Raw genomic sequence first — 21427 nt, forward strand, 5'->3', positions numbered from 1 at the left:
TTGTGTCATTCTGTTTTCGGTTTTGTTATTTTGTTTTTGGATTCGTTATTTTGTGTTAGTTTTTTTATTTTGTTTTGGGATTTGTTATTTTGTTTTTGTTATTTTGTTTTTTAATTAGTTGTTTTGTTTTTGGATTTGTTATTTTGTTTTGGCCACTGTAGTTTGTCACTGTGGTTCCACCAGAGGAAAGCAAATGCCTAAATATTCATTCATTTTTTAAATGAATTAATTCTCTGGAATAATTGATTCTTTTTGCTTCCTTTTTCCTGATTTTTAAATTCTATGAGAAAAATTTCTTTTACTCTTTCACCTGTCTTTACTTTGTTCCACTGAGTCTCTGCATATGTATGGAGCACCGACTGGCTCCTTATTTTATGTGCACATATATAATGTTCTGTGGTTGTGGTGAATGGATTTGCAGATGGGATTGTCACTGTGGTTCCACCAGAGGGAAGCAGAAGTTTAACTATTTTCTTATAGACACCTTTTTACTTCTGATCTCTCTGAAAGTCTACACTCAAAATGATAAGTATTTAATTAATGGTATTATATTCCTGGACTGAGCTTTAAACCATTATAGATTGAGATTTCCATAGAGAGAAACCAACCACGTTGTTATTCATAAGAGATGTTTCTACAATTGAGGTGTCACTGATAGTACCTTTATGAATGATTAAAGTAAAGGTGTAAGACATTTAAACACATCTTCTTGAAAATATAATTATAGAAAAACATTTTTCTAATATTTTTGTATTGTATTTTATTTTATTTTGGCATTGCGTGAATCTATTTAAATAGAGAGAGAGATAGATAGATATATATATATAGATAGAATATTCCAAAACAGGATGCTACGTCATTTTTATTTTTATTTGAAAGATCACAGGAAGGCGTGAAGTAAGGTTTTTCAGAATTAGTGCTATTTTGAAGAGTTCACTTTAAAAGCATAACCCTTTCTACTCAAATAATATTGACAGAAAGCAAATATTAATTTAATATCATACATTTTAAGTCATTAAAATATCCTTATGCCATTTGAACAAATGCTAGTTTTTTTGTAATTCAGTCTCAGAATTTTGGGCCTTATACATAAACAGTCTATTAGAATGCTTCCTTTCATTTTTTAATCAATATCTCTGACTTTTCATTCCAGGCTTGAAAGACAGCCCTGCGACTGGGCCCTGGGGTAATCAATCCCTCTTTTCTCCCACTATGGCTCCCCGATTGTTGCCTAAAAATGGGTAATTAAATATTTTCTTTTTTGAAAATTAAATGCTTGTTTTTTTTAGACTCAGTTTTAACAAAAGTCATTTTTATTTGTGTTCATTAATAGACACACCTAGTCCAGGCATCTATAAATTAACTTATCCAGTCTTAAATAATAATAACAACAACAAAAACGTCCACTATAGGAATAAAATAAGATTTCAGAATTTTTTGTGCGTGTTGCCATTTTTCCATTCAGGCAGTGAGAAAGCATGTGATTTCTGTTTTGGTTTTCGTGCCTGTTTTTTGTGGCTGACCCCAGAACTCTCTCACACTTTCAGACATTGAATACAGGCATGCTTTTGTTTATTGTTTCATCTGTTAAAAATGACCTGGCCGCAGACAAAGACACGTCTCTCCATGGACTGATGTCATTCAGGAAATGTAAAATAACATACTGTTAATTACGGGAAGAACAGGGATGTGTGTTGCCATTGTACCTTACAATCATATTCTTGGAGTGCATTATGGGTATTAACACACGGTCCCAGAGTCTCCTTGTGTCTGAGATAACACCCTTCCTATTCTCTATAGGCATCAAAGCAGATTATTTTGAGGTATTTCATACCTGCTAGGGTGCATCCTTTTACAGTCTATGCTGTTGCAATGTATTGTGGGATTTCCTGAACTCTCTGTGCTTTTAGACACTGGCTATTGAAACATATCCAAAAATAATGCACCATATAGTAAACACATTTAAAACGTATTCTTGGTATTTTAGACACAGAATTACTGTTTTCCCCTGACTTTTGATTCTTATCAGATAAAAAAAAAAACAAGCTGAATTTTAGGATTTCTGTGCAAAAGCTGGAAAACCATCTGGATTTATTGAAAGGAAACAAAGGAAATCAAAGATTACAGAATAAAACATATGTACCATAAACTTGCCAGAACTGCTAAAATGAGGAAATAAAACAATGACATATCATCAACTGCCCTATATGTACATGCATAAAAAATATAAAACATTAACAATTACCATATTTCTAACACTTGAAGTTGTTCAGATTTTGAACCACAATCTAAACACCAGATGGCCCAAAACATGACTTGCAGTATAATGATCATAAAAATGATAAAAAAAAAAAACTTAATGGAAAACTATGTTACAATACTGATTTTTATGACATTGTGGATAAAAAGAAAAAGTAAGAATTTATAAATTAACTGGAAGTGTTTGAGTTGTTGTCAAAAGTTTGTACCTTTATAATTCTAAAAAAAAAAAAAAAAAAAAAAAAAATATATATATATATATATATATATATATATTAAGTTTTCTTTCCTTTTTGTCATATTTATAGATTTTTTGTGATTTTTTTTGTTTTCATGAATTTGAAATAAACACTAAATCAGTAAACTTTTTTTTTTTTAAACCATTCTGTATTGCTGGTAGTTCCTGAGCAATCCTATATATTGTATCATGATAAATACTGTGTTTTGTAGAAATGCTTTTAGAATCATGGTATGATATTTATTGCCCAACCCTGACAGTAACTGTATAGATTGTAGCCTTAAGCGCTTTTTAAAGGTAAGTAATTGTTTCCATGTTATTCTCTGAGTCGGCTGTTTCAGTGCCGCAGGGTGAATCTGTGACTGACGACTGATGTTCATCTTCTTTTACGATTTCTTGTGACTCTGGGATCACTGGAGTATTTTGGTACACAGAGTCGCCTTTTTTCTGCCCTTCGACGTTGTAGTAGAGCTGCGGAAACACATTAAACCCATCCATGATGTTAGGAGATAAAAAAATATTATATTGCAAGTAAGCTTTGGCTTCATTAAAGATGTACTGTAAATACCTGTTCCTCAAATTCACTCAGCTGGTACTCCATGAAAGCCACGAGTTTGGAGAAACATGGTCGGTTTTGGGGTTCCAGAGCCCAACAGTGGCACATCACCTTATACCTGAGAGAAGAAAATGTAAAGGAGGCGTGACCTGTTTGCCTGTCAGTCCCACTGAGCATTATTACGAGATTAATATAATTAGCAAACTGCTACATCATGTTTCTGCTAGATATGACATCATAAAAAATTTAATAATTATCTGACTAAGTTTAATTAAGCAACGAAAAAACTAATTAGTTGTATTAAAACTCTATAGAAACAATTTACAAAACTACAGCGTACAGTATAGTGTATTGTTATGTACCGTAGTGTAACAATATGAAGATATGAAGATAACCCAGCTGCCATTTGCAAGCCCATACATTTTTTTTGCATTTAAAAAATCAGGAATAAAAGATATTTTTAATGGGAAAGCCGGGCAGCATGCAACTGAATCATGTCATACTGCATCAAAATGCATCACATTGCAACCAAACTACTTTAAATATTCTCAGTGACTTAAGAACGTATTTAGAAACTTACACAGACTCAGAGGCGTAATACGGGCGCTCCATTTTAAACCCTCTTTCGATCATGGCATAGAAGGTGTTATCTACTTTTATACCAGGATACGGAGTCACACCTAATCGCAAACATCAATAAAATGTCATTTATTAAAGCATCATGTTATCCTTTGGATTAAATGAATCTTTAAATCCAGTACTGTGCAAAAGTCTTAGGCATCCTGCGTATAACTTTGTTATAGATTTTTTTTTTTACTTATGTTTTTCAGATTTTTAAATATCAGTATTCCATAAAATTTTAATACCATAAAATTTAAAGGTACAGAAAAATATTTGCATGCCAGAAAAGAAAGCAGCATATATGTGAGCACTTTTTAGACCAAAAAAAAAAAAGGAAGCTGTCTGGGTTTGCATTTGAAAAAAAAGCAGGTGCGACAGTAAACACTAAAAGTCCTCGGAAGAACTGTGTGTGGTTCTGCAGGATGCTCAGTAAAATGTAGTAGGTAATTTTTTTATAAAACAGCACAAATTGAACCTGAGACTAGAAGGGCCTCGAAGCCTCATTACACCCAAAACAACATTGCCTCATTAATGACATTAATAATGTTTACTGGGCTTTATAATGTTTTTTGTAAGGCAACCTTGCTCTACAGCATTTATGCCTTTTGCACAGTACTGTAGATTATGTTTATTAGCTTTAGCTTCATGCATTCATTGTGAATGTGTGACAGATTGTTTATGCACACCTAGAGAGAAGATCTCCCAGAGCAGGATCCCATAGGCCCAGACATCACTCTGCATGGTGTACATCCCTTTAAAAATACTCTCCGGGGCCATCCACTTCACCGGCAAACGAGCCTTTAATGAAAAGTGTTCAAGTAAGAATTATGCAAGAAAGAGAGTAATTAAAGTTTGCAAAGTTATTTTTGTAAGTTATGGTGAAAAGTTATTAAACTTAGAATCAACTGTTATGATTACTATATACGGTATATATATATATATATATATATATATATATATATATATATATATATATACAGTGGCTACGGAAAGTATTCAGACACCCATTCATTTTTTACTCTTTATTATATTGCAGCCATTTGCTAAAATCATTTAAGTTAATTATTTTTCCTCATTAATGTACACACAGCACTCCATATTGAGAGAAAAACACAGAACTGTTGACATTTTTGAAGATTTATTAAAAAAGAATAACTAAAATATCACATGGGCCTAAGTATTCAGACCCTTTGCTCAGTTTTTAGTAGAAGCAGCCTTTTGATCTAATACAGGGGCGATGAGTCTTTTGGGGAAAGATACAACAAGTTTTTCACACCTGGATTTGGGGATCCTCTACCATTCCTCCTTGCAAATCCTCTCCAGTTCTGCCAGGTTGGATGGTAAATGTTGGGGAAAGCCATTTTTAGGTCTCTCCAGAGATGCTCAATTGGATTTAAGTCAGGGCTCTGGCTGGGCCATTCAAGAACAGTCACAGTGTTGTACAGTAGTGAAGCCACTTCTTTGTTATTTTAGCTGTGTGCTTAGGGTCATTGTCTTGTTGCAAGATAAACCTTCGGCCAAGTGTGAGGTTCTGAGCACTCTGGAGAAGGTTTTCATCCAGGATATCCCTGTACTTTTATCTTTCCCTTGATTGCAACCAGTCGTCCTGTCCCTGCAGCTGAAAAACACCCCACAGCATGATGCTGCCAACACCATGCTTCACTGTTGGGACTGTATTGGACAGGTGATGACACATACCATTTAGAATTAAGGCCAAAAAGTTCTATCTTGGACTCATCAGACCAGAGAATCTTATTTCTCACTATCTTGGAGTCCTACAGGTGTTTTTTCATGTGTCTTGCTCTGAGGAGAGGCTTCTGTCGGGCCACTCTCCCATAAAGCCCCGTAGAGGGCTGCAGTGATGGTTGACTTTCTACAACTTTCTCCCATCTCTCGACTGCATCTCTGGAGCTCAGCCACAGTGATCTTTGGGTTCTTCTTTACCTCTCTCACTAAGGCTCTTCTCCCCCGATAGCCAACCGGACGGCCAGCTCTAGGAAGGGTTCTGGTCGTCCCAAATGTCTTCCACATAAGGATTATGGAGGCCACTCGCTCTTAGGAACCTTAAGTGCAGCAGATTTTTTTTGTAACCTTGGCCAGATCTGTGCCTTGCCACAATCCTGTCTCTGAGCTCTTCAGGCAGTTCCTTTGACCTCATGATTTTCATTTGCTCTGACATGCATTGTGAGCTGTAAGGTCTTATATAGACAGGTGTGTGGCTTTCCTAATCAAGGCCAATCAGTATAATCAAACAGCTGAATTTAAATGAAGGTGTAGAACCATCTCAAGGATGATCAGAAGAAATGGACAGCACCTGAGTTAAATATATGAGTGTCACAGCAAAGGGTCTGAGTACCATGTGATATTTCAGTTTTTCTTTTTTAATAAATCTGCAAAAATGTCAACAATTCAGTGTTTTTCTGTCAATATGGGGTGCTGTGTGTACATCATTGAGGAAAAAAACTAACTTAAATTATTTTCTAAAATGGCTGCAATAGAACAAAGACTGAAAAATTTAAGGGGGTCTGAATACTTTCCGTCCCCACTGTATATATTTCATTTTACCTAAATGTTAAAATACTAAAACAAAAACACATTGTCCTGTGGAACTACTTACATTTCCTCTCACCACATAGTTAGAGTCATTTTCAATATCTCGTGCCAGACCAAAGTCACCGATCTTCACCAGTCTGCTTCGGGTCACTAAGATATTTCTGGCTGCCAGGTCTCGATGAATGCACTGCGAAAGACGAGCAGTTAAATTCTCAGCTCAGAAACATAACCATGAACTCAAAATCACAACCAATAACTATCAAACCACAATGATGTTATATTTACTGTGGCGTTCTTATACACAAGGCAACCATAGCATTGTGGAGATCTAACCACCAACATTTCCCACAAAGGTGGAGGCACACAGCTCTATAGAATGTCTTTGTGTGCAGTAGCTTTAGTGAACTAGTTCCAGCATGATAACACCCCTGTGCACAGACAAGAGCTTCATGAAGACATGGTGTGTAAAGGTCGGACTGGGAGAACTTGAGTGTCCTTAACAGAGTGCCGACTGACTGAACTCAACCTCACAGAACACCTTTGGGTTGAACTGGGACTAAAGCCTCGTCGACAGCCCAAGATCAGTGCCTGGGCTTATTAATGCTCTTGTAGGTGAATAAACACCAATCCCTACAGCCATGCTTTAACTTCTAGTCAGATGAGTGGAGCTTCTATAACAGCAAAAAGGGATTCAATCTGGAGGGGGGGTTCAACAAGCAAATATGGGTGTCATGATCAGGTGTGTACAAATTTATGACCTTATAGGCTTGTAGGCTTTAGTTTAATTGTATGGGTGAAATCAAAACTTGGGACAAAATAAATATTTAAAAGTACGGTCACTTTTGACCTTGTAAAGTTTAGGAGTAAAAAAAAAAAAAAAAAAAAACCTATGTCTTTAAAAACTTTTTTTTTTTAAACTAAAAATAAACAGTTGTACACATTTAAGTAACGAGGCTAATATTTGAACAGGTGGTTTATGTTGATTAAACAAAATCATTACATCATTTCCAGATCACTAAAGTTCCTTTGATCCCTTTAAAACAGAGACTTTCTTGTACAGTTCTGTATAAACCTGCTTTTTCCAACATGAGTGATTATTATTATTAATATTATTATTATTACTATTATAAATACTGACTGAATTTTGATCAAATGATCAGATTTTACACGTGATCAGCTTTACCTGTAGACCAGTTTGTAGAGTCTGTAGGCCACAGCTCAGTATTTACTGTAAAGCATGATGCTAAGTCACTATTAGCATTTCAGGGAACTAAATGCAGATTAGGTCCTGCGTGCTAATATTAACTGTGTGAAGGGTGATGGGTGCTGGTGTGAGATCTGAAAACAGGAACAAAACCTATGTTCCAGTAATTTGTTTTTTAAATCCTGGCTTACGGATGAGTTCTGCTGAGCTAGAAAAAATCTGTTGATTTAGAAGCTTAACTCAAAATGGAGGAAGCGATTGAAATTAAATACAGAATACAGCAACAATGTGTTCGAGATCTGTCTTAATGATGCGACCAAATGCAAAGTGTATTGAGAGTTCAGTTCGATCTTTTATATCGTTCCCAAAGCAGAAATAAAAGCAAATGATCTTGTTATTGTTCAGCTTGATCATTTTGACAGCAGCTTACGTTTTTAGCGGAAAGGAACTCCATTCCCTTGGCCACTTGGTAGGAGAAGCTCAGGAGATCTTCGTAGGTGAGAGTCTGGTGGTCTTCCTCATCTCCACTTTCAAAAAAATCTTTAAATAAAATAACCATAAATAATATGGTTATAAAATATTATATATATGGAAATAATATCTACAGTTTATAAAAAAATCCCTAACTTTGACTTAAATTTCCCCAAAAAATTGATGCAAATACTGTGATTTACACTCAAGATTATAGGCTTTAAAGGGAAATAGTTTTTCCTTTATGTATATATACAGTAGAACATATCTGTAGTATATGTGAGATTACGGAGATTCTAGTACACCTCATTGCACACAAACCAAGCTTATTAATTCAAAAACTTTAAAACCAGTAGTTTAACTCCATGAATAAACAGCTATAGAAAGCACATTTTTGGTTCCCTATAAACTTTCTTTATGCTATTTTTCCAGTGTTAAAGGTAATAACGTAATACACTAAGGGTTGTGCTCTTATGGGAAAATAATCAGTGGCAGAAGAATGTGATATTTGATGTAGCATTACTGTTGATTATTTTCCTGTATAACTGTTTTCTTTTCTTTACAGTGCAGCAATTTGCCAGAGAATTCATGTCAAGGAGTTTGTAAAATATCAGCTATAAACTCACCAGCGAAATACTGACACTGGAGACTTCTTCCTTAAAAATTTTAATTTAACATCTCCTCGTTGGAACTTGATTATATCAAGAGTTACAAATCAGAAATGAAAATGAATCAGCGCTGGGGTAAAAGGTCGGAGTTTTTAAAATTACACGAGTCCTCATGTGCAATGGCTGTAGTTGTAAATTCATGTTATTTTAAATGAAGCTTGAATAGAGTTCGCTCTACTGGAGAAATCAGATTTTTCAGTTCTTTTCTCAGTTTAGGGAAACAAACTGTAACTTTTCATTTGTGGTCATTACACACATGTTTTTCTTTTAAATAATAAGTTATTGCAATGTAATAAATGTAATAAATTTAAAATGCACAAAAAAATGGATGGTATGAGATTTTTACCGGACACAGTTATAATTCTAAAGTTTGTTTATGAATTTCTAATTTACAGATCCAATGATAAGATTGCAGAATTACTGTATAAAGAGGGTAAGCGTCATCACCTTCATTAACATCTGTAGAGCCGAGCAGCGACTCCTGCTCCTTGTTCACCGGGGACATGGGCATGTACGGGTTCTCACCAGACTGAACAACGTCACTGCAAACACATGCAAAGATTAGACCGCATTCTACACCACAAGAACTGACCATGCACAGTAAATCTGTCCCTATCCAGTTACATTTCCTCAGACAAGCATGTCTCTGTGTCTTCTACACTTCTTTATTCAAAAGGTCACCAGAAATTGTTCGGTTTTCAACCTGGAGTTTCTCTTCCTCTGGTAGTTGTTGTACAGGCTTCTGAATCTGTCCTTGTTGAAAGCGTCCGTTAAGGACTTGTAAAAGTGCTCTCTGTTGTTCTTCAGGTAATTCAGCAGGTCTCCATAATGGCAGTATTGAAAGATCAGGTAAATGGGACCTGTCAATCAAACGACGTATTGATGTAACGGCTATTAGGTTATACAGCATTTATACGATGATGGGAACTTATTTATTGCATGGCTTCACATACAGTACCTGTTCCAGTGCAGGCTCCCAGCAGGTTCACAATGTTGGTGTGATTTCCAATATACATTAACATCTTCAGTTCAGACATCAAGGCTTCTTTCTCCACCGCTTGGTGCTTCTCTACACAAAACACACCATCTTTATGTAACTTTTTGAATTTAAAAGTAAAGAACGAGGTCATCCATTTTCTTTATTTATTCAGACAAATGGAATTTTTAAAGGGTTTAACACATTCGAGTGTAATATTGCTTTGATAATATGGCAAATAAAACCTTATTCTTATTCTTCCTAGATATTTCTCTGATCTGATAAGTAACTATTCAGAGAACTCTTAAAGACCTTCTCAAGTGACCTTTTTGTGGGACTCTTCTAGACCTTATCTAGCTCTCTAAATATGTACTAGGTTTGTCATCATTATTATATCATGTATATCAAGGGGTGTTCAAATCAAACCAGGATTTGTGGTGAAATTTCTGGTGAATTAAGGCGTAAACTGATTGACATTTATAAAAGACCTCAAGTACACTAACCTCCTAGCCACAGCAAAGCATTTAAATCCTGCCTGATCCTTCCTAAATCAATAAATAACTTGTTACCTACTTGCAGAAGAGATGCATCTATCTGTGGGAACTGTACACACAATCGTTCACCAACACCACTTGCACATTACAGGAGTTATTGCCACATTCCCTGTACAGACCTGACCTCGTTATAAGCCATTTCCAAACGTTGGGGCCACTAAAGGAGCTCCTGGGAGGCCAGTGTTTCAGAAGTAAAGCGAAAAATCTGATCATGGCTCTGGAGTACTGAGAAAACTTTCTACCTTGATGGTGTCCAAGCACTAGTGAAACGCTGGGATTAGTGCATTAGTGTATATAGAGAAATAAGGGAAATTTAACTCTTATAACTCTTTCCTGTTGTTCTGTAATAACAATAGTCCTAATTTGACCTGATGCCCCTAAACGCCTCCTCACGTTTGCATGTCTTTCTTACTAATGTTACATATTTTCTATTGAAATCCTAGATTGGATTTTATTATGGGGAAATACATTTCTACAGCAAATAAACTTGGAGCATCAGAGCAATGCAAGCCTGATAAAATGAGCAGAGTCACATACCCACAGACCTACCTTTTAGCATTTTCACTGCAACTTGCATGGACACTCCAGGCTTGCTGATGCCATATGCTGTAGCCTGCACCACCATGCCAAAAGCTCCAGAGCCCAGCTCTTTCCCTGAAGTAAAGCAAATCATTTGGCCTTACTTCACAGTTACTTTATTAGCACAAAACCATATTGTATCATTCTTCAAGGAATACTTCTACATTATACAACTTAATCTTTTGGTGTAAGTGAGACGACTCTAGACAAAAACATCGATGCACTGAGAAATAAACAGAAACCTTTTTTTTTTTTGTAAAGTTGCAGAATTTAATTCATAACCTGTAAAAATGGTGAATTTCATGAATCAATTCATCAACACCAGTCATAAATCTTTAAATCTGTAGAATTCATATTTTAAAAAAAAGGGGGGGGGGGATTATGGTTATACCAGAATTACTTGTGTACACTGATATTGTATGTAATGTTTATTATGGTAATTAGGCTTTCTATAAACAGAGGGTGTCTCAGAGAGGTAGAGCTCTTGCGTTCAAAAGTTTTGGAATACTTTCTAACTCCATGATGGTTCCTGATTTTTATTTCTTGCTACATTGTAAAGGAATGCTGAAGGCGTCCAAAAAATGCATTAATCTCCTTCGAACAGTTGATATTAAGATGTTTCTGCTACTTCTGTTCTGTAAAGACTTCATAACGCCTCTAATCTGAGGTGCTGTTAATTGGTCATTTTTCAGACTGATAATTCTAAATGAACTTTTCGTCTGCTGCATCGGTAGGTTTTGGTCTCACTCTCCTGGGACGGCCTTTATGAGAGACAGTTTCATTATGGTGCTTGACGGATTTTGCAAATGCACTTGACAATACTGTTCTTGCAAGAACTATTACAGAAAGGCCGACCTCTGTGTCTTAAAATAACAACTAACTGTTGTTTTTCTTGTTGTTACGTAATTACCTCATTCCATATGTGTTATTTTATAGTTTTGAAATCCCCAGTATTGCTGTAGAATGTAGAAAATAAATCACTAAACAAAAACAAAGAAATTTGCAAGTGACCCCAAACTTTTGAACGGTAGTGTACATGATCCACAATCTCATCAACGAGCCGAATAATGATGAAGCTCTTGCTATATATTATACATAATTACGGATTTTACTGACCACATGACGAGAGTTTAGATAACGTTGTATGTCGAGGAATTTCAGTCGTTAAATACTACTCACGTTTATTAGGTTCCAGATGTTCTTTACAACACAGTCGAGCACAGTGGACTGGCAGATTTATGATGCAGCGATATTTACTGCTCCCTCATCAGATAAGATTTAATGTTAAACTATCATATAATTAAATCTAACCGTAGGTAAAATATCAGTGTGGTTTACGTTCTATTATTAACTCAAATACGTCAGATTCTGACCTATTTGTCTCCCTGCCTCAGGATCCACCTGTCTCTCTGCTATCTGTACTGGGTGAGGGGTGATTGAGGTTGCTACACAAGCACTTACATTGGCATATATAGCTGTTTAGCGTGCAAGTTAAAAACCGGTGAGGTTAAAAGTGACCTAAATTTTTCCTTTTTTTAGTTTAACATTAAAAATACAGTAAATGCTGGGAACCTAATACCATTAAAGAAATACAACACTATATGGACAAAAGTATTTGGCTAAACCTGCAATGATATTGTATCCAAATCCAAAACATTTTTGAGGTCAGGCACTGATGTTGGACAAGAAGGCCTCGCTCTCAATCTCCATTCCAGTTCATCCCAAAGGTGCTCAGTGAGGTTGAGGTCACAGGGCTCTCTGTGCGGGCCAGTCAAGTTCTTCCACACCGAACCCATCAAACCATGTCCTTATAGTCCTAGGTTTGTGCACTGGGGCTCATGTTGGAATAGAAAAGGGCCTTCCACAAACTGTTCCAGGATGTCTTGGTATACTAAGGGGTCTGATTTAAACACCTGAATTAATACTGGCTTTTGTCCATATAGTGTGTAGTATACCATAACGTGTCTACTATAAATTAGCGAACGTAACACAAGTTCATCACATATATTGGATATTTATTATGTCAGATTTACTAAACACTTATTTTGTGGTGATGCTCCTTAAGATTAATAACCACGACACAAGCACCGCTGATCACCAACAGGACCTCATCTTTGACTAACTAATGAAACTAATGGAACTGTCTTCCAGGATTCTGACCTCCTATGTTGTGGAATTCCCCATACACAATCCCTGGCCAGCTTTGAAATCTGCAAGATCTGCCAGGCAAAATGGCTGGTTTGGTTTCTCACCACACGCTAGAGCGCTATAAAAGGGACAAAACACATGAGGCTTTGCTGTTGTAGGAAAATAATGAGCTTCAGAGTGGTATGACTAACTCTGCAAAAAGTTATTGATTATTTTCCTATAACAGCACGTCCCGAAGGTATTTTATTTCTTACTTATTTTTTTACAGATCAAGGTTAACGACTTGGAGTAAATGTTTTCTCTTCATTTTGTCCCAAACAATTACGATTTAGTAGAAAATAGGTTAAAAGTTTTGTTAAAAAATCTCGTACCCAGTTCCAGATTCTCGCGAGGGAACTCTAATTTCTGGTTATATTTAAAATCCTTGAAGTCAATGTAGATGTAATCATTGTCCAAGGGTCCTACCATCTGAATCATCTGGATTTGTGTCTCATAACCAGGCTTCTGTTGGGACGATAAAGTCAGGAGAGCGGCATAAAGGGTGATGTTTACAGTACACAGTATATAGAAGGGAATTATAAGTGTTCTTTATTTACGCAAGAGTGAGCTAGAGAGAGCTTTACTTTTTTGCGGATGAAGAGAAACAGGACCAGCACGCTGGTGAGGATCCACGCCAGGATGCACGCCCCAACCAGGAAAAAATAGTTTACTGAAGCTGAAACACAGAATAAACTAAATAATGAATTTGCCAACAGACAGTAAAATGAGTTTGGATGTGCAGCAAAGAATCTTACATATTTTCACGAGGATTTGCTCACTGCAGTGTGAATCCGTATTATTATTCCTCCAGCAGCATTTCACAAAGTGATCATTCACATCGCTGAGAGGCCGAGAGACAACGATGGTCTTCTGGCAGAACTGCCCTGAGTCTGTGCCCTTTGGAGAGTCAGTGTATGTCTCCTTCCATGCTGAAGTATCATTATAGCTTAAAGGACAAAAATGAAGAGAGTGATAAAGTATTTAGTAAACAGTAATACTGGAGTTTGCAGCGTAAAAGGAAGCCGACTGGGTTTCCTGTAAAACACATGGGACTTACTTAGCGTTTGATGGACAGGTCATCCAGGAAATGTGTACAGGAAGATTACTTTTGGTCATACAGGTGACATGGGTCAGGTCATGGAGGATCTGAAATTTGGGTAAATCTGTAAAAGAAAATAATTCTTCTGTCAATACGTATTAATGTCACTTTAAACTTTTGTAAAATAAATATATTAATTATTATAATGCCATATTGTATAATAAAATTAAATACTTTTAACTCTTTCATGCATAAAAGTTTGGTGATTTGGGGAACTTAATTTAACTCTTAAGATCTAATCATTGATATAATAAAGTTTTTGTTAGAAGATGTTTATTAAGCATTTATGAAAAAAAAAATGAGTCTCCAGTGTCAGGGCTTTTTAATCGCTGGAATTAAAGCTGTAACTTTAGAAGTTTGTGTTTGTGAATTTGCTTTTTGTTATGAGCTACACCATAAGTGACATTTTACTACAGAAAGATTAAAACACACATTTAAATATGGATATGTAGTGCAGTGTGCTGCTCTGGAATAAATTTAATTACGTTTAAAAACTGCTGTGGTATGAGAGGAATAATCCACTTTGTGATATGCTTTTGAACATAATTTCTGCTTTGTCACTCATCTCAGTTGTTAATTAGTTTCCTACATGAAGTGTTTTAAAATTCAATTCAATTCAGTTCAATTTAGTTAAAATCATCTGTGCTTTATTGACATAAATGTTATAAATCACATCACTGCCAAAGCAAAGGCAGACAGATTAGAATAAAGGTTGTACAGTAATTTGAGACAGAATGCACATCTGCACTGTTCTACAATCATAAACATAATAAAGAAAATAAAAAAAGCTGTAAATCAGTATTTATTTTAAAGTTCTTTATTCTTCAAAACCCTGCTGGATCCGGCTGGGCACAGAGTCAGAAAGATGTCTGCAGCAATCTGGTGTCATTTACTCAGTCCATGTCTGCTTGATCACTTCCTGAAGATCATGTACAAATATTTGCCCCACAAGTTTGTAATTTACTTAAAAACTTCCTAGTTTTAGGCATTTTTGTGCAGAGCAGGCCATCCGGGCTTCCGAAAATAAAAGTCCTGCCACAAATTTGTTCCACGAATTAAACTAATTGATTCTAATGAGGACATCGGTTTCATTTGTAAAAATTTTGTATTTTGTGTATGATTTAGTCTGTAAACTCTTCTGCTCAAAAATGTTAAAATTAAAAAATCCTAAGAAGTAATATATCGCTGAACTGATACTTTTCAATCCTTCTGCTTAAACACTATAAAGGACTCACCTGTCACACAAAGAGACATATTTCCAGTAGTGAACTCTCTGCCACTCCTCAGTAGGATCTGATATTGGCCTGGTTCTGGGTCACATAATGTAAAAGTGCTACACAAAAAGTAGAGAACTGTGTTATGATAAACACCACATTAAACACACCTACATTAACATTAACCTAATATGCAAAATTCACTTTTTTTCTTATTGTCAGAGATTTAAATAGGTCTCCTGTGTGCATGTGTTTGGAGGAGGAGTGAAACAGAGAGTGTTATATACTGTACATTATCTGAGGGGTATTTCAGCACAAGCATTAACACACGTCAGGGGAGCTCTGAGCTCTGAGCCCTGTGTTAACTTGTTAAAGAAGTATGGGACCTTTAAAGGGCCGCATTTATGGCATACCTTACAGCGGAGAGGTGCTGAGTTTCCTCGCATGGCACTATGGAGCCATTTGGCATAACCCACTGACACTTTGCTTTTAGGTGAGACGGAACCTCAGCACGGAAGCAGAAACCCTTCCTGTCTTTGTTCTGGATTGTGATGTGTTTGCTCAGATTTAGTTTCTTTAGAAAGTCATTTTCTAAGAAGAAAAAAAATGAGCATCCAATAAATCAATGTTTAGAATTTTTTTTTTAAACCAACAACTCAAAACACATTTAATCTCACTGCAGATCAACAATAACGAGTCAAGTACAAAAGCTTGTACACTCTTCGGACAACATGAGGACTGAAAAGGGATTACATTTAACGATATAGTTGCACGCAACATTGAGCGGACCCATTAAATATGACCTCAGTCAATGTGATGTCACTTAATATAATGTCAAACAGAAAGTTATTAACCACTTTTTAATGCTTTAAGGCATCGTCACGGCTGACCCATTAGCGATATCAAAAATCCCTCCATAATTTTTCAGCCTCAGTGTATTGAAGTCACATCGGCCGGGTTCGTTGGCGATCGTATAAATCCCCTGGGAGGAGTATATCAAAATCCAATGTGTGTGTTTAGCAAACGACCCAAAAAAACTGACTTCCTGTTGAGTAGAACCTGTGATATGCAATGATCAGCTCAATGAAATCCACATGAGAACTGGGTTCCGTGTGCATACGCGCAAATGTGTATGAGCTATGCAGCTAAATGTTCTGTGAGGGTCCCATGTGTGCCACACCTGCGGCCCGGACACTCAGGCGTCCTAATGGCAGCAAATTACATGAAATTACATGAATATAATTTTCATGAAAATTATATTGCCAATTTTCATGACTTTTTGAGCATGTTTAGACAATATGGCATTGATGGCCCTAATGACGTTTAAATAGTTTGGTATTGTTTCATCACAAGAAAGTCTTCTCTTAGGTTTTTTTTATTATTATTTATTTCATGAAAAAAAAAATGTCTTACCAAAGACGTGAACCTTTACTGCTTTTCTTTGCCCGTGACTGCTGTTGCAGTGATACTCTCCGCTATTGTTTTGGCTAACTGAGGCAATGGAATAATACTCCAATTGTTTTTCATAACTCTGTTCAGATAGTCCTGTGAGCTGTGTCATGCCAAAAAAAACCAAAAAAACAGAAACAACAGAATCAGATACATAAAAACCCTAAAGCAGCTAGCGTACATGGATACTTGACTCATTACATTACTAAACATTTTGTAATGTTACACTCTGGAAAGGGAAATTTCCTAAGTTCAATCGGGGTGAATACGTATGCGAGGCTCTAGCTAAACACATCTTCTATAAGCACATTGCCCAGTGTCCTCAGTACCTTTGTGTCATTGTTGAAGTACCACGGCATGGCAGGTTTGCCCGTGACCTTACATCGGAGCGAGAGCGACTGACCACGACGCAGCCAAATCTCAGAAGCCTCACTTTCCTCCCTGCCTGTGTCAAGGTCTAAAACATAGGAAAAGAAACTTGTATTCTGATTGCTTTATTACAATAGTTTAAATCAATGGCAAAGTTTCCAGCACTAATAAATATCTTTCACCAAATCATGATCTTACCGTAGTGATAGATATAGGAGCATTCCTCTCCGTGTGAGTTTTTGGCACAGCACTTTATATTTGATCTAGAATATTCCAAACTGCTCATTTTGCTCTCGGCCACTCCTTTCTCCGTCCTACTTATCTCCATTCGACCTTGGCTTTAACATGCAACAGAAATAACATGACACAGTATAACTTGTAAATGTTTACATGAAGAGCACATTATAATGTATATAAGTTTATTGTGTGTGTGTGTTTACAATCTGTTATGCTTTCGGAGTAAGAGATTTCTTTTTAGAATTAATATAATTGTGACGTGTGTGTCTATGTAAGGAGTCTTCAGTGTCATTGCTTTGAAATGTAAGGAAACTGATACATGATATAATATTAATATTATGGTTGATAATATTTTTTTGCTCACTAAATTGTATTTTAGAATTAGTTTTTTCTAACATTTTTACATCCCTTATGTCGAAGGTGACTTTTAATGAAAGAGGAAGACATTTCAAAGCTGTCAGTGGATCGCTCTGTAAATGTTAAGATTAGGCTTTAAACCTACCTGCGATGTTTTTCATTTTCATACCACGTGATTGTTGGTTTGGGATTTCCCTCGGAAACACATCGAAAACGTGCACTTTCATATTTTTTGCCACGGACGGTGGTGAGCTCTGGCACTGATGGTCTGGCTAAAAAATCACAAAACAAAACTCATATGTTGTAAATGTGGTGAGTGAAGAGTGGATGTTTTTTCTCCTCTCGGCCAGGCATTGCTAAAATGCTGCATGTGTACAAAAATTTAAGAGCCCTTATTTTTATCATGTAGGCGTTTTTATGTGTCAACAAAGAATGCAACACTTTACAGTAAAACTTTATATTACAGATAAAAATACTTGATTATTTTGCAATTATATAGTTGAAATTATTAAGAAATATTACAAATTATTACATTAAAAACAAATGATTAAATTAAAAGTGGATATTTGCTTCTTGTTTGTGTACTAATTGCTGGATATTTAAAAACCTTTACTTTTATCATATTAAAAAATGATCAGATAATTTAGTTTCTCTGTGTAATTCATTCCTAAAAATGTTTCCCTTCATTAGTTTAACATTTATTATGTGTTTATTTATTATATATTTCTATTTGCACTGTACACTGATTTTCTGTCATTACAAATGAAAAATGTCATGTATTTATTTATTTGTTTGTTTGTTTATTGCATGTTCCTGCTACAGTTTTGATGCCCTTAGAAGATTTGCACATCATATTAAAACATCTATGCATAGACTATATTATAGGACTAAAACAGAATTTAATAATTAAATGTATTTAAATTAAGGGCAAAATTGAATAAGAAGTGCACAGGTAAATAATGTCTGAATAACAGTAAATTCCATAAATAGAAATATGTACATTTAACTTAATCTATTGCAGGATAATGAGTAATATATTAATAGGTAAAAGTTACATAAAACCACCATCACTTTTTAAAGTGTAATAATGAATAGAATCACTTGACTTACTTTCCGTTGAATGAATGTGGACTGAGACGTTGACAGATTTTCTGTTACCACATACCACAGTGTATATGTCATCCATGCCTTTTTCAAAAAACTTGAACAAGAACAAATTGGATGTCTCTCTGTGGACAGGACATAATAGAGGACGCCACGACAGTCATGAAAAATGATGTATAAAAGATGACAACAATACAAAGACGAAGAAGACAAGGGGTGTTCAAGTCAAACCAGGCCTTGTGATGAGCTTTCTTGTAAAAACCGATTGGCAGTTATAGAAGACTTCAAGCACGGTACGTTGATGAGACACTTGGCTGCAGTAAAACATCTGAATAGTGCACACATTTCAAAGAAGGCCGTACGCCTGTGAATGAAGATCCAGCCGAGGTGGCTCGGAGCCTGCTGCAGTCGTTCTTGTGAACATTCAGCGAGAGGAACACAGGATCCTTGAAAATTAACAGATAACTGATGCATCTGTCGGTGCTTGTTACAGGATCTCGGCTGGGGGTTATTGCCACATCTCCCGTACAGTCCTGACCTAGTGCACTCCAGGACATTTCCAAACGTTCGGGCCATTAAAGGAGTTCCTGGGAGGCCAGCGTTTCAGACATGAAGCAGGCAGTCCAATCATAATTCCGACATACTGAGAATTTCTTTTAACCTTGATGGTGTCCAAGCTCTAGTAATACGCTGGGATAAGTGCATTAGTGTAGCAGGGGGTCATATTCAGAGATAAAAGGAGTTTTTAAAAGTCCCGGTTTGACTTAAACACCTCTCGAAAAAACTACGGTGTAAATTCCAGAAATGAATTAGATTTTTTTTATTAGGCCAATCCTTCTTGCACACACCTGTGTTCCCAGAAACATTGCATGGAATCTTTTGAACTGTTTGATCTCAGGTGAACTTCAACCATCTGTCCAGGTACGACCTCCAGCTGAGTCTTCTGAGAACTTTCGATATTTGCTTCAGACATGTGACATTTCAAGGTCTGCAATGAGAGAGTAAACGTGCAATCTAAATACATGCGTACAATAGGATTTAAGTTCAGAATAATCTAACATTCAATTTTGTCTATAAATGCCATGGAGAACTGAAGAAGGTAATGTAATTTTAAGACAGCTGTGGTAAGTTCCACACTTCTGCATTCACGGATAAATGTCAGTTCTGCTTTTATTCTTAACACACAAATACTCTCATTTACAAAATTTGTAAAACATGATCTTTCAAAATAGGGCTAACTTTCCACCTTTAGTTCACAATTACTGCTTCTTCTCTGTTTTGTCTTGGTTTTATCCCTCAGGTTGTTTGCTTTATTGCACTTAACTATAACTACAAATTTCCAGATGTCTACTTTAATTTAACATAAGTTATCTCAAATGCTAAAGAATGTATAATATAATTATATCCATAAATATGACAAGGGAAACGTTTTACTGATTTCTCTAAGACACAAGGCAGCCGTTGTACATCTCCATCTCGCACGTCTATCTGATGCAGAGTGTCACTGCATGCAAGGGAACTGAACACCAGTAGAAGAAACACTATAATAAAACAAAAGTTTAAGATCTCATAAAAAACAGTTAAGTATGCAATAATTAATATTCTTTAATAAGTATTCAATAATCCTATATCATTTCTATTATGAACACTATTAAAAAGCAGAAAAATGATCATTAAACATCATGAAGATTAAATGTATCACAGATTAAAGCCTCGTAATTATGCTTAGAAAAAAAGTTTTATTTTTAGGTTGCTTACCCCTCAAAAGTGTATCTTGTCTAAACTGCATTGTTTGAGCGCATAACAGTGTTAACAGGCAGCAACTCAACCACAAGTGAGGCTGTCGAGAACAGGGACACCCAAAGTCCTTCAGTGAAATATGACGTTTAACATGACAGGCTCTTTCTCTTACTCACTATCTCTCTCACTTTCTTTTTCTCATTCTTTACGACTCTCTCTCTCTCTCTCTCTAATTCAGTCATCAGTCGCCTCCTCTCTCACTCCCCCCCCCTCTCTCTCTCTCTCACACACACACACACACAGACACTCGTTTTGCCTCTTTTTGACTGTTTTTGTCCCTCTTTAACACCTTCTTCTCACTCCCTCAGTCTCAATCTCCTTTTTGTCCTTGTCTGTCTTTCTCTCTTCGTCTCTCTGGTTTCCTTGAATCATTCATAACCATTTTTCATAACAAATCTTTGCTTTTAATTCATGCTTTATATGCTTTTCTCTACATTTGCCAGTTTGGATTGTATGTCTTGAATATCAGATTATTATTACTCACTTTATGTCAGTTTAAAATATTTTATCTTACTCCCCTAATTTTTTTTTTTTTACCTATTATTTATGCCAAATGTTTTACTCCATCTTAATTCATAATGGATATCTAAAAGGAGTTATAGGAAGTTTTTAGAAATCCTCATTTTTACAGGGATGACTTTGACATTGTGCCAGTAGAACCACAACATTGATGGGGCATAGACACCAAAACAGATGTGGTAAAGTGTATTAAACCCTTTTTTTTGGCTCTGTTTGCTTAACAGTGTCTGCATGGGCTTCATCTGGGTTCTCCAGTTTCCTCTTACCTTCATAGAACATGCCAGGTTGGTTGTGTCCCCCTGGATGTGAAGGATTGTCAAAATATATATGTATGTGCCTCTGTGTGTTTGTGTGTGTGTGTGTGTATGTGATGGACTGGAATCTATGCCTAAAATTCCCAGGATACCCTTGAC

At 36.0% G+C, this 21427-nt stretch overlaps 1 protein-coding gene across 1 annotated transcript; it reads right to left on the reverse strand.

The window, feature by feature from the left end:
- Window positions 1-2618: 2618 nt before the first annotated feature.
- flt3 (fms related receptor tyrosine kinase 3) lies at window positions 2619-20577 on the reverse strand. Its single transcript, XM_053488372.1, has 24 exons — window positions 20454-20577; window positions 20130-20236; window positions 19544-19683; window positions 18702-18820; window positions 17737-17863; window positions 17196-17335; window positions 16958-17085; window positions 16593-16731; window positions 15593-15770; window positions 15201-15298; window positions 13924-14029; window positions 13622-13812; window positions 13451-13542; window positions 13199-13331; window positions 10650-10754; window positions 9529-9639; window positions 9274-9430; window positions 9018-9112; window positions 7862-7971; window positions 6292-6414; window positions 4361-4472; window positions 3634-3733; window positions 3066-3171; window positions 2619-2968 (listed from the first exon to the last, which is right to left on the reverse strand). The coding sequence occupies exons 1-24, from the start codon at window positions 20482-20484 to the stop codon at window positions 2789-2791; spliced, it is 2928 nt and encodes a 975-aa protein (XP_053344347.1). The 5' UTR covers window positions 20485-20577; the 3' UTR covers window positions 2619-2788.
- Between the last annotated feature and the right edge of the window lie 850 nt (window positions 20578-21427).

Source organism: Clarias gariepinus, chromosome 26, assembly GCF_024256425.1.
Source record: "Clarias gariepinus isolate MV-2021 ecotype Netherlands chromosome 26, CGAR_prim_01v2, whole genome shotgun sequence".
NCBI classification, from domain to species: Eukaryota; Metazoa; Chordata; class Actinopteri; order Siluriformes; family Clariidae; genus Clarias; species Clarias gariepinus.

Excerpts from the sequence above, each read along its gene's own strand:
- flt3 (XM_053488372.1), bottom strand. The coding sequence starts at position 20,484 with ATGCAGTTTAGACAAGATACACTTTTGAGGG. Across the intron at positions 13,332-13,450 it reads TTCTCTTCATCCGCAAAAAA|AAGCCTGGTTATGAGACACA; the intron begins GTAAAGCTCTCT and ends TCGTCCCAACAG. Across the intron at positions 4,473-6,291 it reads ACTATGTGGTGAGAGGAAAT|GCTCGTTTGCCGGTGAAGTG; the intron begins GTAAGTAGTTCC and ends TTTTCATTAAAG.